Source organism: Hyperolius riggenbachi, chromosome 7 (genome assembly GCF_040937935.1).
Source record: "Hyperolius riggenbachi isolate aHypRig1 chromosome 7, aHypRig1.pri, whole genome shotgun sequence".
Classification (NCBI taxonomy): Eukaryota; Metazoa; Chordata; class Amphibia; order Anura; family Hyperoliidae; genus Hyperolius; species Hyperolius riggenbachi.
The window spans coordinates 166,309,222-166,328,236 of NC_090652.1; the positions used below are offsets into that span (position 1 = coordinate 166,309,222).

The 19,015-nt window shown below is 42.7% G+C and overlaps 1 protein-coding gene across 2 annotated transcripts in view; it reads right to left on the reverse strand.

The window, feature by feature from the left end:
- Window positions 1–19,015, reverse strand: part of SLC39A10 (solute carrier family 39 member 10) — a 173,859-nt gene that overhangs the window by 48,268 nt on the left and 106,576 nt on the right. For both annotated transcript variants that reach the window (XM_068244850.1, XM_068244851.1), the window contains exon 4: window positions 3,239–3,408. In XM_068244850.1, coding sequence (XP_068100951.1) covers window positions 3,239–3,408 — 170 coding nt within the window. The remainder of the gene's footprint in view (window positions 1–3,238; window positions 3,409–19,015) is intronic.

Below are 19,015 nucleotides of genomic sequence, written 5' to 3' on the forward strand. Positions count from 1 at the left end.
AAGGGACCCATCCCCACCTACCTATGCTAAAGGGACCTATCCCCCACCTACCTACCTATGCCAAAGGGACCCACCCCCACCTACTTACCTATACTAAAAGGACCCATCCCCACCTACCTACCTATGCTAAAGGGACCCATCCCCACCTACCTACCTATGCTAAAGGGACCCATCCCCACCTACCTATGCTAAAGGGACCAACCCCCACCTACCTACCTATGCTAAAGGGACCCATCCCCACCTACCTATGCTAAAGGGACCCATCCCCACCTACCTATGCTAAAGGGACCCATCCCCACCTACCTATGCTAAAGGGACCCATCCCCACCTACCTATGCTAAAGGGACCCATCCCTACCTACCTATACTAAAGGGACCCATCCCCACCTACCTATGCTAAAGGGACCCATCCCTACCTACCTATACCAAAGGGACCCATCCCCACCTAACTATGCTAAAGGGACCCATCCCCACCTACCTATGCTAAAGGGACCCATCCCTACCTACCTATACTAAAGGGGCCCATCCCCACCTACCTATGCTAAAGGGACCCATCCCTACCTACCTATACTAAAGGGACCCATCCCCACCTAACTATGCTAAAGGGACCCATCCCCACCTAACTATGCTAAAGGGACCCATCCCCACCTACCTATGCTAAAGGGACCCATCCCCACCTACCTATGCTAAAGGGACCCATCCCCACCTACCTACCTATGCTAAAGGGACCCATCCCCACCTACCTACCTATGCTAAAGGGACCCACCCCCACCTACTTACCTATGCTAAAGGGACCCATCCCCACCTACCTATGCTAAAGGGACCCATCCCCACCTAACTATGCTAAAGGGACCCATCCCCACCTAACTATGCTAAAGGGACCCATCCCCACCTACCTATACTAAAGGGACCCATCCCCACCTACCTATACTAATGGGACCCATCCCCACCTACCTATGCTAAAGGCACCTATCCCCACCTACCTATGCTAAAGGCACCTATCCCCACCTACCTATGCTAAAGGTACCTATCCCCACCTACCTATGCTAAAGGCACCTGTACCCAGCTACCTTTGCTGAAGGAACCTATACTTAGCTACCTATACTGGAGGCACTTGTACCTGGGGGCTATTCGTGACGGGGGGGGGGGGAGATCTCCTGGACTTGGCAAATTTTAAAGTAGCTCGCGAGCCGAAAAAGTGTGGGCACCCCTGATCTAATAGAATGTCTTCCAGGTCTTCGTTTTATAAGGATGTACTCATGACTGAAATGCGAATGGTTAATGTACAGATTTGATTATGATCTAATAAAATTGTAATTCATAAAAAAAAAAAGCACAAGCCTACCCCCGCCAAATTTGGCTTCCCCTGTGCACGCAAGCCGGTGTGTCACCTGACCTGCATTGGGTCAGCTACACAGACGCTGGAAGCTGCTAGGAGGTACAGGAATGCTGGCAGACGTCGCTGGAGGCTCTGTAAGTATTTTACAGCCTGCGGACTTTGCTGTATATGAAAAAAATCTGTACATATCTATTCAGAGACTGTGCCTAAATCTTGTAAATGGCACAAGTATTTAACTTTAACCATTTTAGCCTTTTGGACGTGACTGTCATGTCCAAAAGGCTACTGCTGCGTGCTCCTGCATGCATGCCTGTGCGCTCCAGTGCCGCCTCCCGTTAGCCCGGAGATCAATGAATGGGAACATAGTTCCCATTCATTGATCTAAGTCTCCGGTAGAAAGACTGACAGCTTCTTATGAGAAGCCACTGTCTTTCTGGGGAAAAAAAAACACGTCCTCCTAATACTTGCTGTAAGCAGTTAATTTAAAATTAACTGTTTACCTCCCACACCAAAAAAATACCCAAATAAAATGTTTCACTTAAAAAAAAATATTACAATTTAAAACAAACAAATAGTTACCTAAGTGTCTGAACTTTTTTTTAATATGCATGACAAGAGGGTATATCACTAATATTTTTTAAAGGAAACCTTAACTAAGCGGGATATGGATGTTTCCTTTTAACCTCCTTGCCGGTTATCCCGAGCTCAGCTCGGGGTAACCTGCGCAGGAGGATATCTCAGGCCCCGCTGGGCCGATTTGCATAATTTTTTTTTGTTACAAGCAGCTAGCACTTTGCTAGCTGCTTGTAACTTCCGCTCGCCGCCGATCCGCCGCGCCGAGTCGCTCCCCCCCCGCCCCAGAGCCCTGCGCTGCCTGGCCAATCAGTGCCAGGCAGCGTTGAGGGGCGGATCGGGATTCCCTATGACGTCCCGACGTCCATGACGTCGGTGACGTCATCCCGCCCCGTCGCCATGGCGACCGGGGAAGCCCTGCAGGAAATCCCGTTCTCAACGGGATTCCCTGCATAACTCTGATCGCCGAAGGCGATCGGAGTGGGTGGGGGGATGCCGCCGCTTAGCGGCTATCATGTAGCGAGCCCTTGGCTCGCTACATGATTTAAAAAAAAAAAAAAATGTGCGGCGCTGCCTCCTTGCCGGATTTTTTAGACCGGCAAGGAGGTTAAGCAATACAAGTTGCCTGACTACTCTGCTGATCTCTGGGGTTGCAATGGTGGCTGAATCACATCTGAAACAAGCATGCAGCTAATCCAGTCTGACTTCAGTCAGAGTACTTGATCTGTATGCTTGTTGAGGGGCTGTGGCTAAAAGTATTAGAGACACAGGATCAGTAGGAGAGTCAGGCAACTGGTATTATTTTAAAAGGAAAAATCCATATCTTTTGCAGTTTAGGTTCCCTTTAAATTATAAGCTTGTAAATAGTGATGGACGCAAAACTGAAAAAATGTACCTTTATTTCCAAATAAAATACTGGCACCATACATTGTGATAGGGGCATAACTTAAATGGTGTAATAACCGGGACAAATGGGCAAATAAAATGTGTGGCTTTTAATTATGGTAGCATGTATTATTTTAAAGCTATAATGGCCGAAAACTGAGAAACAATTATTTTTTTTCACTTTTTTTCCTGAATATTCCTGTTAAAATGCATTTAAAAAAATATATTTGCAAAATGTACCACCCAAAGAAAGCCTAAGCCTAAGATACAGATCAATTCATTGTGATAATTAGTGATAAAGTTATTGGCGAATGAATGGTAGGTAAAAATTGCTCGGATGCATAAGGTGAAAAATGACTGAAGGCTGAAGTGGTTAATATAGAGGTAAGGTGTTAGCACTATTACTACTAGCAAAGATTTTTGCTTTCCAAAGATAACATACATGGGGTAGCAAGTGTAGTAGAGCATCGCCACTTAATGTTCCCACTGCTAAAGCTACAAGGAAGTTGAGAAGAAACTTGAAGCAGCCTTGGTTAATTATTGGGATGAGAATAACTCCAAGCAGCGACAATAGGCTGATCACAGTGATTGAGATGAGGCCACAAATCCAAGCTATAAAAACAAGAAAGCAAGAATTAGAAAAAAAACAGCATCATATTGGGCTACTAACATTTTATACCAGGGCTGTCCAACTCCAGTCTTTGAGGGCATTATCCATGCTAGGGTTTAGGCTGGACAGAGAAATGTGTTTTGCTTGCTGAACCACACCTTTCCTGATTCAACCCCATCAATTTGAGTGTGAGGATCTATGCCCCAGGGGACTGGAGTTGGACAACTCTGTTCTATACCGAAGTAATATGGACATTCTGAAAAAGAACACAGTGCTGATATTCAAGCTAAACACATCATTATCCCTTGTTGTAAGAGAAAATCAGGCACTAAAACATAACTTTTAATAAACCTCTAAATCGGTCATGTTTGTACTACTATAGAAAAAAATAAATCTTAAAAACAGGCCAATAATTGGGAATTAAAACATTCTTTTCTGGCTGACAAAGTTAGCACTACATTAATTTTCCAGTTGTTCATGTTATTCAAATGATTTCACAAGTTTTAAAAAGAAGTTGTATCTTCAGAATTAACAAGATATTACAAATGTATTTATTTATAAATGACAGCATTGTAGAGGGACAAAACAGTTTAACCACTCTGCGACCGCCTAACGCAAGATGATGGCTGTAGAGTGGCTTCCTCGCTCGTAGGCGCTTGTTCCCTGCAGTAAACACAGTGAAAGCTCTATTTGAGAGAAGAAATGGAGGTACAATTCATTTGGGTGCTAAGTTGTATGACCGAACAATAAACTGTTAATGCAACAGAATTGTAAAAAAATTGCTGCCATATTTGTTTCCTTTTAAGCAATACCAGTTACTTGGCAGCCCTACTGATATATTAGGCTGCAATAGTGTTTAAATCACACCAGAAACAAGCATGTAGCTAATGTTGTCAGATCTGACAATAATGTCAGAAAAACCTGATTTGCATATGCTTGTCTATGGCTAAAAGTATTAGACAAAAACGATCAGCAGGATAGCCAGGCAAATGGTATTGCTTAAAAGGAAATAAATATATCAGCCTCCATAGCCCTCTTGCTACAGTTGTCCTTCAACTATTTAAGGACCAAAATGATTGAAATCTACACCCTGTTTTGGTGGGCTCCTGGCTGGCAGGGCGTAGATTTCAATCACCTATCAGGCTAGCGAAACACAGATTGTTGCTAGTCGGCTGTTTACCTTTCTGCTGCCATTCGCCTCCACTCCCCCGCCTCCTCTATAGCGCAGCTCTCCGCCTGTGTCCCTTCTCTCCCCGCCTCTGTAAGTCGGTTGGAGGAAGGGAAGTGCGGAAAGGGAAGCAGGCAGGGAGTCGCGCTATAGAGGATGCGGGGAGCGGCGGTGACTGGCAGCAGATAGGTAAACAGCCGACTAGCGACAATCTGTGTGTTGCTAGCCTGTCAGTTTTTCATATTTGGGAAAACACAGCTTTGGGGGGGGGGGGGGGGGAGGGCTTGCACTGTTAGGACACAGAGGCCGGGCAATGTACCTCTGTGTCCCTGTGTCCTAATATTTATGGCAGAAACACCTCTGGTTCTCTTTAACCATGAATACTAATCTGACTGATTCCCGACGTGACCTTTTTTTCCTCTTTCTGGGACTTTTTTTTTTAAATGTTTCTTTTTGGCATAATGGACTTGTTGGAGTGTGTTGTTTTTTATTTTGTTATTTGTTTATTTTATGACGAAAACTGGAAGGGTAATTTCAATACTATGTCATTGTTAGAAAATTTTTACCTCTGTGCATATGTTTTAGACATTGTTTTGTCTTGGTTATGTGATGTAAACTTTTTTTCTTGCTGTGTATTTTGACTCTTCTAATAAAAATGTAAGTTACAAAAAAAAAAATCCCACTGACTGGAAAAAGGGTGTCCTTGTGAAGCTGCCAAAAAAAGGTGATACAACCGTGTGTGTGATAATTGGCAGGCGGTCACATTGCTATTTATTCCCAGTAAAGGATTTACAAGAATTTTTCTAGATCGAGTGAAAGACTGTGGCCTCAATTCACTAAGCTTTTCTCCTGTCTTTAATAACTCTTCTAGAGTTGTTACCATGGTGATAAGGCATGTAGTATTCAGGAAACATTTTACCTCAGGCAAACCTAAAGTTAACTCTTCTGTCTTTAAAGAGACTCCGTAACAAAAATTGCATCCTGTTTTTTATCATCCTACAAGTTCCAAAAGCTTTTCTTATGTGTTCTGGCTTACTGCAGCACTTTGTACTATCACAGTCTCTGTAATAAATCAACTTATCTCTCTCTTGTCAGACTTGTCAGCCTGTGTCTGGAAGGCTGCCAAGTTCTTCAGTGTTGTGGTTCTGCTATGAACTCCCCCTTCCAGGCCCCTCTATGCACACTGCCTGTGTGTTATTTAGATTAGAGCAGCTTCTCTCTTCTCTCTTATCTTTTACAAGCTGGATAAATCGTCCTCTGAGCTGGCTGGGCTTTCACATAGTGAGGAATTACAGACAAGGGCAAAGCTGTTTGCAGGAAGAAACAAGCAGCCTGAAACTTCGTGCATGAGAGATGCAGGGGGAAAGAAACACACAAATGATCTCTTGAGATTCAAAAGGAATGCTGTATACAGCCTGCTTGTGTATGGATGTATTTTCTATGTGTGGACATACTGTACATCAACCTACTTCCTGTTTTGGTGGCCATTTTGTTTGTTTATAAACAAACTTTTTAAAACTGTTTTTAACCACTTTTAATGTGGCGGGGAGCGGCGAAATTGTGACAGAGGGTAATAGGAGATGTCCCCTAACGCACTGGTATGTTTACTTTTGTGCGATTTTAACAATACAGATTCTCTTTAAGTTAACTCTTCAATCCTTAAAATATCTCCAGAGTTAAAGACAGGCTGTTTATTAACTGCATGTGAAAATAACTACAGAGGAGGTAAATTAACTACAGAGGAGGTAAAATAACTACAGAGGAGGTAACTTAACTACAGAGGAGGTAACTTAAGGAATGAAGAGATAAGATAACTCTCTCTTATGTGGAGGTAAGTTTTCTCTTGCCTTATTATCTCCAGCATGATCTTAGTGAATTGAGGCCAGTGTGGATCAAAAACTCAGACAACAAGATGGCTTCCGCAAGAATAGATCTTGCACAGACAAAATAAACACACTGCGCATTAAACAGAACAGTGTCTGGAACTAGGAGTCCCATTGTATTTAGTCTTCATAGATTTTCTCAGGGCATTTGACTCCTTGGAAAGAGTATATGTGGAGATCTTTAGAGAAATATGGAATATCAAGAAACCTCATAATCCTTATAAAGCAATTCTATGTGCACAATGGCATGCTAAGTGATCCAATAGAAGTCAACTCAGGAGTCAAACAGGGATGCACCCTCTCCCCCACTAAATTCCTGATAGTAATAGATCTGGTCATGAGGAGGACATGCCTTGGAAACAGAAGAGGACTACAATGGGGGCTGACACATCATATAGAGGATCTCGACTTTGCATATAATGTTTGCTTACTTTCCCCAAATTTCCAACATATGGAAATACAGTCAGCCCATCTACTAGAGGAGAGCAGGAAGGTAGGTCTAATAATTAACTGCAAGAAAACTAAAAAGATGCAATTTAACAGCAACGTAGATCCTAAACGAAAGTTTCAGGTGTAGGGAAAACATATATATAATAGCTTGGCGGATGAGCTTTTTTGTCCCTAGGCCTTCTCAAAGGACTAGAGGACATGATCTGCGCATGGAGGAAAAACGTTTTAGCCATTTATTTAGGAAAGGGTTCTTTACAGTAAGAGTGATTAAGATGTGGAATGCATTGCCACAGGAAGTCGTTATGGCAAACTCTATACCTGCATTTAAAGGGGGCTTAGATGCTTTCCTTGCGTTGAAAGACATCCATGGCTACAATTACTAGGTTATGCCTAATGATGTTGATCCAGGGATTTTATCTGATTGCCATCTGGAGTCAGGAAGGAATTTTTCCCTTTTGGGGGTAATTGGACCATACCTTGTGGGTTTTTTTTCGCCTTCCTCTGGATCAACAGGGGTATGTGGGGGACGGGCTGGAGTTGTACTTTGTACTGGTTGAACTCGATGGACGTATGTCTTTTTTCAACCAAAATAACTATGTAACTATATACTGTGACTGAGTTTCAGTATCTGGGCAGCCTGATGACAATAGATGGTGGTGCTACTGCTGATGTTAAAAGCTGTATCAAGAAGGCGAATGCAGCCTTTGCACAACTGTATCAAATTTAGAGATCCCATGATATTTCCACAAAAAACAAACTGAGAATATTCTCGAGTAACGTGAAGGCAGTCCTTCTGTAAGGATGTGAGACATGGAAGGTGACAGCAGAGATAACAAAAAGCCTCCAAACCTTTATAAACCGCTGCCTTCGAAGAATAATAAACATCTGGTGGCCAAATGTAATTTGAAATAGAAATAAAGAAAGGCAGGGAAATCATGGACTTAGATAGAAAAAAAAAAAAAAAATCGCCCAGGACAGAAACTGGTGGCATACATTTGTTGAGGCCCTTTGCCCCAGTGGGAGAGACAGGATTAAGTAAGTAAGTGCACACTGATATTTTGTGGCAGATTTACTGTCAGATAGTTTATTTCCAACATGTTCGGTCTGATTTCCAATCGATTTCAGATACAGTCGGAAATCGGATCCGACATGTTGGAAATAATCGATTTGACAGTAATTCTGCCAGAAAATCTCATAGGGTGTACCTAGCATTAAGGATTGAATAGTTATAACTTTAGAAATCTCTCCTTAACCACCCTGGCGTTCTGATTAAATCGCCAGGGTGGCTGCGGGAGGGTTTTTTTTAAATAAAAAAAAAACTATTTCATGCAGCCAACTGAAAGTTGGCTGCATGAAAGCCCACTAGAGGGCGCTCCGGAGGCGATCTTCCGATCGCCTCCGGCGCCCAGAATAAACAAGGAAGGCCGCAATGAGCGGCCTTCCTTGTTTTGCTTATATCGTCGCCATAGCGACGAGCGGAGTGACGTCATCGACGTCAGCCGACGTCCTGACGTCAGCCGCCTCCGATCCAGCCCTTAGCGCTGGCCGGAACTTTTTGTTCCGGCTACGCTGGGCTCAGGCGGCTGGGGGGACCCTCTTTCGCCGCTGCTCGCGGCGAATCGCCGCAGAGCGGCGGCGATCAGGCAGCACACGCGGCTGGCAAAGTGCCGGCTGCGTGTGCTGCTTTTTATTTCATTAAAATCGGCCCAGCAGGGCCTGAGCGGCAGCCGCTGGCGGTGTTGGACGAGCTGAGCTCGTCCAAACCGCTCAGCTGGTTAACTTAAAGACAGAAGAGTTAACTTTAGGTTTGCCTGAGGTAAATTGTTTAGTAAATATTACATGCCTTATCACCATGGTGAGAACACTAGAAACAGCTCAGAAACGTTATTAAAGACAGGAGATGAGCTTAATGAATTAAGGCCATAGTCTACCTGGCTTATGTGATTTGTCCAGTTCTCTATTGTTCCAAATTATAACCCTGGGCAACTGTGCTTAAAGAGAATCTGTATTGTTAAAATCGCACAAAAGTAAACACACCAGTGCGTTAGGGGACATCTCCTATTACCCTCTGTCACAATTTTGCCACTCCCCGCCGCATTAAAAGTGGTTAAAAACAGTTTTAAAAAGTTTGTTTATAAACAAACAAAATGGCCACCAAAACAGGAAGTAGGTTGATGTACAGCATGTCCACACATAGAAAATACATCCATACACAAGCAGGCTGTATACACCCTTCCTTTTGTATCTCAAGAGATCATTGTGTGTTTATTTCCCCCTTCTGCTCTCATGCACTGAAGTTTCAGGCTGGTCTTTTCTTCTTGCAAACAGCTTTGCCCTTGTCTGTAATCCTCAGTATGTGAAAGCCCAGCCAGCTCAGAGGACAATTTATCCAGCTTGTAAAAGATAAGAGAGAATCTGCCATAATCTAAATAACACACAGGCAGTGTGCAGAGAGAGGCCTGGAGGGGGGAGATTCATCACAGAACCACAACACTGAAGAACTTGGCAGCCTTCCAGACACAGGCAGACAAGTCTGACAGGGGAAAGATACATTGATTTATTACAGAGACTGTTATATTAGAAAGTGCTGCAGTGAGCCAGAACACATTAGAATAGCTTTTGGAACTTGTAGGATGATAAAAAACAGGATGCAATTTTTGTTACGGAGTCTCTTTAAACCACCACTCAATCTGATCAGATGTGAAGATTTTATACTGGAAACTAATGTTGTGCTGTGTAGCGTTCTTACCAACACCTGTCATGCACAAATTAACATCAGTTAACAAACTTCTATTGGATCGCACCTGGCTGAAGTAGTTAAAGCAGACCTAAACTTCCTCTCTGCTCTAAAAAAGATAAGCAACAGTATAACCACCTTTAGAGAAAAACATTTTTTACAGGTGATACAAATTTTTACAATAAATCTGTGTGTCTCTTTCCTGCATTGATGGAAGTTGACAGAGAGCGAACATCTTGTGTTTACAAAATTATCTGCCGAGGCAGCCAATTGACACAGCTGAGAGATCAAATTACAGTTGTGATTAGTCACAGATGAGGGGAGGGGGAGATTACACAGGCTAAACTTTCTAAATACATACAAGGGTGCATTTCTCCGTTTTTCTTCTGTCCTGAAGAGTTCAGGTCCACTTTAACACTTTAGCTAGTAACCAGGGTTGCCTGTGTATAACATACACTAGGCTAGGAAGGTATGAATTATTTTGCTAGCAAAAATGTTTAAAAAATATTAAAAATTACTAGTTTCAATTTTGAAACAAGACATAATACCTTATGCACCACAAAGAGCAGCCCATCTGCTTCACCATGCTAAGCCTGTCTTTCAGGGAAGGTCCAAGCAAAAAAAAAAAAATGAGTTTCACTTACCTGGGGCTTCTACCAGCCCCATGCAGCCATCCTGTGCCCTCGTAGTCACTCACTGCTGCTCCAGTCCCCCGCTGGCAGCTTTCTGACCTCGGAGGTCAGGGCCAAATTGCGTACATTTTTACACATTCCCGCTAGTGCAGGAACATTAACACATACATTTTTACGCGTTAGTGGTGCAACGCATAAATTTTTGTTCCCGCACTAGCTGGAATGCGTAAAAATGTATGCAATGTGGCCCTGACCTCCGAGGTCAGAAAGCTGCTAGCGGGGGACTGGAGCAGCAGTGAGTGACTACGAGGGCACAGGATGGCTACATGGGGCTGGTAGAAGCCCCAGGTAAGTGAAACTCATTTTTTTTTTTTTGCTTGGACCTTCCCTTTAATTTACATTTACTATTAATAATATAACATAATGAGCCTGCCCTTCTGGGCTTCATGCAATCAGTTGCTCTCAGGAGTAAATCATATTTCTTGAAAAGCTTTGAGCTAGAAACTGATTGTGTTGACTAATGCTGCATACACACTTGAGATAAAAGTCTTTGGAAAAGGTAAGATCACAGACCAATTTTACCCCATTCCATATAGTATGAGAGCCATACTCTACACAGTCTATTCTAAGGAGCTGAACTCCACGTCAGATAAAATCTTTGCAAGATGCTGCACACAAAGATGCTGTACACATTCAAAAGATCATTATCTGCAAAAGATCTCTTCCTGCAATAGATCCATTCCTTCAAAATGCATTCATAGTCTATGAGATCTGCAGATCCTCATACATACCTTGTTTAACAGACTTCATCTGCATATCTGGCAATCATCTGCAGATCTGAAAATCCATCCTGGTGGATCTGATCTGCAGATGATTGCCTGCTAAACAAGGTGTGTATGATGATCTGCAGATCTCATAGACTATGAATGCATTTTGAAGGAATGGATCTATTGCAGGAAGAGATCTTTTGCAGATAATGATCTTTTGAATGTTTACAGCATCTGTGTGTGCAGCATCCTGCAAAGATTTTATCTGATGGGGAGTGCAGCTCCATAGAATAGACTGTGTAGAGTATGGCTCTCATACTACATGGAATGGGGTAAAATTGGTCTGTGATCTTGCCTTTTCCAGAGACTTTTATCTCAAGTGTGTATGTAGCATAAGTGTCATGGCACAGGAAGACATGATCTGCACACACTGTCCTCATAACCTCCTACTGCCCTAGTGCCAGCTTGTGGTATTGACATTGGCTCATGCATACCTGCATAAACTACATAGTTTTTCACTCTTGCCACTTGCATGAGGTCAAATTAACCAAAAACTCATTCAGGGAAAAAATTATGAACATCCAAACAATTGCTATATGCATAAAAAATGAGAGGACAGTTATTTATAAAATGATAAAACAAGGCTAATTACATATTTTGAAAAACAAAACACCAACATAAAGAATCATACCTGAGTTTCCTGAAATCTTGATTGGGGACAATCATTTCAGGTGTTTGATTATACTGGGGAGCCTTTCACATTGGCAGCTAAAATAGTTACACATTAAAAAAAATGGTTCCAGCTTATTTCTGATGCTGAATAGAATGTTAAAGGGAGCCAGAGACGAAGAACCCTCATGTATTTTACCATATATATCAATGGGAACATGACAGTAAACACCTACCCTGCTCTCTGTTTCATTCTTCTCTGCTAAATCTGCCTGTTATCAGACCTGATAAGAATCCCAGACTGAACATTCAGTCTAGCTTTTCCCTGAATGATTATAGCTGAGTCAGTCTTCTGTGATGTCTTACCAGGCCCAAGTCTGCCCCCTTGTGGCTCTACTTTGCTGCTATTTATCTTCGAAGCAGCAAAGCAGAGCCACAAGGGGGCAGGCTTGGGCTTGAAAAGACATCACAGAAGACTGACTCAACTCTAATCATTCAGGGAAAAGCTAGACTTAATGCTCAGTCAGGGATTCTTATCGGGGCTGACACTGGCAGATTTAGCAGAGAAGAATGAAACAGAGAGCATGGTAGGTGTTTACTGTAATGTTCCCATTGATATATATGGTAAAATACATTAGGGTGCTTTGTCTCTGGTTCTCTTTAAGTATAGGTACAGGCTGGCCAAGGCGAACAAAAACTTCCCGGGTGGAGCACCCAGCTAAAAGAACCTGGGGAGAACACTGCATTAGGGTAGATATACATGTGTATAAAGAAATTCACTCACAAAATTCTGGTTGCATACAACTGCAACCTCCAATAAGACTTATGGAAGGATTCCCATCCCCGTTTGGGCATGCAAGGACCCAGAGAGGTCCTAGGGGTACTCTAGAACTACTCTAAAAATACAACCCAACAAGAGAGGTGTAAATTAATAAAAAGTGGTAGGTGGAGGCATACCAAAAATATAAAACAGTTACAAGCAGTTTAAAATTAAAGGGGAACTGAAGTAAGAGGTATACGGAGGCTGCCATATTTATTTCCTTTTAATCAATACCAGTTGCCTGGCAGCCCTGCTGATCTATTTCTCTGCAGTAGTATCTGAATAACACCAGAAACAAGCATGCAGCTAGTCTTGTCAGATCTGACTTTAAAGTCTGAAACACCTGATCTGCTGCATGCTTGTTCAGGGGCTATGGATAATAGTATTAAAGGCAGAGGATCAGCTGGGCTGCCAGGCAACTGGTATTGCTTAAAAGGAAATAAACATGGCAGCCTCCATATACCTCTCTCTTCAGTTCCCCTTTAAGTGGTATGGTTCCTTACCTCTCGTAAAGCTGCCAATGTAGCAAATATAACTCAAATGCATTTATCAAGTGTTTATGGCAAAAAAGTGGGGTCAGACAACACATTTTTCTGGCATTTCCTACGTCATCAGTATTTTATATTTTTGAGTGCCTCCACCTACCTACAAGTATAGCCATAGACTTTTCTCTCTCATTCAAGAAGTGGGTTGCTATGCATGCTAATTCATGGTAATGCAAACGTGGAGTTAGACATCAAAGAGACCAGAAGTTAAAGTAATATTGAGATTAAGTAAGAAGCTGTACCATTAGGTACAAATTTGTGCCCAACGGGCAAGGCCCATATCAGCGAAGCATGTGCTTTTGACGCACGGTGTTCAGCATTGAAACTGGGCGCCGCTATAGTACTAGTGCTATAGTACGCGCCCCGGGCAAGGGTATTTCGGGGATCATTCTGCTCAACCTGCGTCCAACTCACCGGCTCTACAGTAATAGATACGCCATATCAGGATGAAAATGGCATGGATAGCAAAGTTTGAGAAAGGCAATGGGTAAGTGTGAGAGGTTAGTGTGGAACTCAGGGTAAGGACTGTGGGGATAGAATAAAGCACAGAATGGGAAGGTGGTTGTGGAGAACCTAGACTAAAGTACAGAGTAGGAAGGTTAGTGTTAGGCAAAGAATAAGTACAGAAGCTTAAAGTGAACCCGAGGTGAGAGTGATATGGAGGGCTACCATATTTATTTCCTTTTAATCAAGACCGGTTGCCTGGCAGCCCTGCAGTCGTGCCTGAATCACACACCAGAAACAAGCATGCAGCTTATTTTGTCAGATTTGACAAGATTGGACTCTATTCATAAAACTTCTCATAAATTACTTATCACCTAATTGATAAAAATAACATTTCAGCACATTTACAAGCAAAATAATCACTCAAGTAAGTTGTTCCTGATTAACTTCATTTCAATATTACTTTTCTTACCTTAAAGAGCATCAAAAGCTTAAAAATGACTTGTCATAAAATAACATCAGTGATAAAAATATATAGATCTATGATAAAAATAAATACTAATTCTTTCCGCAAGGTAATGAATTCTATTCATTAGCCCTGAAGCCACGCCCCCTGTCTCAATTTCACCCCTGGCGATTTCCCCTAGCCAGCGCGCACAGCATTTTGGGATTGCTGATGTCACTGGCAATCCCAGCTATTGAGTCTGGCTTCATTTGCAAATTCTCGCGAGATGACGCATGGTAAACACCTGCATCACCTCACGAGCAAGAGACACGGAGGAGCGGCAGAGACCAGGAACCCAAGCTGAAGCTGCTGCATAGCGGGGAGAGACAGGCTGAAACAGGGAGAGAGGCTGCTGGCTGCACATCGGGGAGAGACAGAGGATTTATAGACGGCTGCAGGAGGATGACGTCATCAGTCCTTCCTATCTGCACGGGATTTCCCAGGCATATTTACATGAAGGGGAGGGCAGAAGACTGGAGGGGAGGACAAATGCTGGAGGGGAGGCACAAAGCTGAGAGGTGTACTGTCCCTGGCTTCAGCGTGAGAAGCAAGATGGCGGTGCTACAGCAGACACACATGTAAGTCTATTCTATCCACTATGATATACGAGATGTAAACTTTATATGTTTATTTAACTGTACACAGTTCCTAGACTGCATATCTGTATTGCCAGTCAAACGTTTTTTTGGCTGTAGGTACCGTATATACTCGGATACAAGTCGACCTCGTGTATAAGTCGACCCCAATATTTCACTCTCTTAAAGGAGAACTGTAGTGAGAGGTATATGGGGGCTGCCATATTTATTTCCTTTTAAGCAATACCAGTTTCCTGGCAGCTCTGCTGACCTATTTGGCTGAAGTAGTGGCTGAATCACACCAGAAACAAGCATGCAGCTAATCTTGTCAGATCTGTCAAAATTGTCAGAAACACCTGATCTGCTGCATGCTTGTTCAGGGCCTATGGCTGAAAGTATTAGAGGCAGAGGATTAGCAGGGCAGCCAGGCAACTGGTATTGCTTAAAGGGGAACTGAAGAGAGAGCTATATGGAGGCTGTTATGTTTATTTCCTTTTAATCGATACCAGTTGCCTGGCAGCCCTGCTGGTCTATTTCTCTGCAGTAGTATCTAAATAAAACCAGAAACAAGCATGCAGCTAGTCTTGTCAGATCAGACTTTAAAGTCTGAACCACTGAAACACCTGATCTGCTGAATGCTTGTTCAGGGGCTATGGTTAATAGTATTAGAGGCAGAGGATCAGCAGGGCTGCCAGGTAACTGGTATTGCTTAAAAGGAAATAAACAGGACAGCCTCCATATACCTCTCTCTTCAGTTCCCCTTTAAATGGAAACAAATATGGCAGCCTCCACATCACTCTCACTACAGTTCTCCTTTAAGCTGGATTTTTTAAATGTCTCAAGTATAAGTCTATCCAGCAAAGTTAATGGCTGCATTTGGGCACCAGAATGGGTTAATGACTACACTGCATAAAGCATTGTAGCCATTAACCCCTCCTGGCCTCCTAGTGCAGCCAATAACTCCTCCAGGCCCCCAGCCATTATCCCTCTGATCTGTCCCAATGTCCCTATCAGTGTGGCAAGTATCCGTGTCCACTTGATCCCACTTTCTTTGTAGTCAGTATGTGTTCCCCTGCCCTCTTTCAGTGTGGCCAATCTGTCATTCTGTTCCCCTTCATTGCAGCCAGTATTAATCACCACGTTACTTTACAGTGTGGCAAGCATGCGCTCTCCTGCCACTATGTGTCAGTATGTGTCCCCCTGCTTTCCCTATATTGTGGTACTAGATCCTTTAGTATAGACTCCTCTAAGTCCCGTATAAACTTTTTTTTTTTTAAACAAACCCCTCTCCCCCCTCCCCCCCAGAGTTGCAGCGGCCAGCGTTCTCTGAGCTCCATCCTTGCGTACTTTCCTGATAGAGTGACACGCAGTCACTTCAGTGAAAGTGCTAAATGCTCACAAACCAGCGTGAGTGAGAGAGGCTGCTGCACCCGGCTATTTATCTGTGAGCGGCAGTTACGTCACCCACGCTGCACATACCGGTAATTACATGGGGAGGATAGAGAGAGGCGGCAATCCCTTTAGGTGGTGGTGGGTAGGTTGGAGGGAGGCGGGATCAAAGTACACTGGTGCCCGCATCGCTGCAGCAAGGGGAGAGAGAATGGTGTCGTCCTGGCTATAAGGCAAGAAATTTAGGACTACTTAAGTCCCCCCCCCCCCACACACTTTTGCACTATGAGTTAGTCCTAAATTTCTCGACTTATAGCCGAGTATATACGGTAGTCTTTAATTATATTATATTTTGGCTCTGTGGGAGCTTAAAAATGTGACATAGATGAGGGGGCCTTGGGACTTCAGATACGACTTGTTTATCTTCACAATGACTCCAACAATATCTATGTTGATAGATTGTTCTGTTTTAGTGTTATAAGGTACTATTTCCTGCAGATATCTTTTTGCTTTCCATCTGTTTAAAATCTTGTAAAATTCTATTGAGGATTTCAATTACTATGTAATGTACTTTCCTCAATAAAAAAATATTAAATACCAAAAAAAATGTGACATAGATAAGGTGAAAACTGAGGAAAAAAGGCGAAAAAGCTTTGTGAATCATGCCCATTGCCAGAAACACCTGATCTGCATATGCTTGTTCAGGGTCTATGGCTGAAAGTATTACAGGCAGATGATCATCAGGGCTGCCAAGCAACTGGTATTGCATAAAAGGAAATACGTATGGCAGCCTCCATATCACTCCCACTTTGGGCTCACTTTTTTTTTTTTTTAAAACATATTTTATTTGATTTTTAGATTTAACAGTAACAGTAGCAGTTTTCAATTACATAGAAAAGAGTATAGTTCAATGTTCCAGTCCATGAGCAGCACCAAAGGTGAATCACAGTATTATTTAGTTTGTGATTGGATTATAACGACCAGAACATTGGGATGCTACTCTTTGGTAGGCCATCCTAGTACCAACAGAAGACGCTACTGACGAACAGGAAGAACTCACCGCACTTATACTTCTATAAACCCCAAAGGTAAACACCCAACCTCCCTAAACAATTAGGTCTATGCTCTCTCTTTCTAGGGGATAATCATCCATGGTCTAACTATATTAGAATAACCCAGGGGGCAAGGCTTTAAGATGATATTTCCAATGGGCCCAGGGTGCCTGATAGTTGTTCAGTACAATACCAGGACGTGTATTTAAAGGGTTCCATTAACCTGTTAATCTCCTCACGAGAGAATGTTAATTTAATATACGGCTTCCACCTCTTGAAAAAATGTTTAGCGTTTCTTTCTTTATGCAATAAAGTGTCAGTTTTATCCATAGTAAACAAATCTAACATTTCATCCTTGACATCTTGAATGGTTATAGTAGAAGGATATATCCATCTGTTGTATATAGCTTTTTTTGCTGCAGCAAGAGTTAAATGTAAGATATTTGGGGTTCTAGGAGGATTCAGAGGTCTGGTATCATTTTTTTCAGATGAATGGAACAGGAACAATATTGGATTACATGTATGATGGCCGCATCCCAATCTATCCAGGAACCGAGAGACCTGTTCCCAGAAGCGCTCTATCTTCGGGCAAGACCATATACAGTGTGTTAGATCAGCATTGGGGTGCCCACATTTAGGGCATTCTGGCTTGTAGTTTGGAGGGGGTTGCTTATATTTGATATTAAAAGCGTATTTGGCGTTGTGTAGGAGGAATAGGTGGGATTCTCGCCACATTTCACTAATGATAGTGCTTTTATATGTACCCAGACCATCTAGAATTTTGTCTACAAGTTGAGGGTGGGGGAAATATTTTGTCCATTTTTGAAAGGCCTGGGATTTGTATTTCTTGGAGTTTAGGTCTTGTAGGCCTCTATGCAGATAGGATAGGGATTGTCTCTCTGCTCCTGGCTGAAGGAAACGGTCAAATGGAGTTAACATTGACACTGAAGACACAGAGCTCAGATGTTTAAGTGTATAAGATCGTATTTGTCCATACGATAAAAAAGTCCGATCTCGGTATACTCCAATATCTATTCAGCTCTGAAAATGTCCACCAGCGGTTTTCCCTGATATTAAATAGTTGACCTAAGGATTTGATGCCCCTGGCTTCCCATCTAATAAAGGCGTTATGCTGCATTCCCGGTGAAAAGTCGGGTGTACCCCATAGGGGTAGGTATTTGGAAATTCTCCATGGGAGCTTAAACATTTTTCGTAGTTCCTTCCAAGTAACTATTGTGTCTCTAATCACTATGTTGTGTTTTAGTCTGAGGGGGAGGTTGGAGCATGACGAATGTAGTAAGCCGGGAAGAGTCCAAGGTTCGGCTAGGGAGCTTTCGAGGTCATAGTTAGAGAATTCCGAGGTGTGAGATACCCAGTCCCGGATATGACGTGTCATACATGCTAAATTATAGAGTCTTATGCTGGGTAGGTTTAGCCCCCCCCCCCCCCCCCCCATTCTTTGGGTATCTGTAGTTTATGAAGAGCAATCCTGGATTTTTTATTTCTCCACGAGAACCTGGCGATTTACTTATTGAGTAGTGTAATATCTTTATGTTTTAATAAAAGCGGAAGGGTCTGCATAGGGTACAATAGCTTGCCAAAGGTGATCATTTTGATTAGAGCACTACGTCCTGAAACGTTCAAAGGAAGATTGTGCCAGGAGCGCATTTGGGAGATTAGTTTCAGAATCAGGGCAGAAATATTTAATCGATAGAGTGAGTGTGGGTCTTGAGTTAATTGTATACCAAGATATGTAACTGGGCCTTTCGTTATATGTACTCCTAGTGGGTTAGGTGAGGGGATATGGGCTTTAGTTGAGAGGTAGAGTAGTTCACTTTTAGATTGATTTATCTTAAATCCTGATTCTTTCCCCACGTCTGTTATTATCTGGAGTATATTTGGGACTTGTGTGGGGGTCAGTTAGAAAAATAAGGATGTCATCAGAAAATAGTGTTTGGGATACCCTAGTCTCT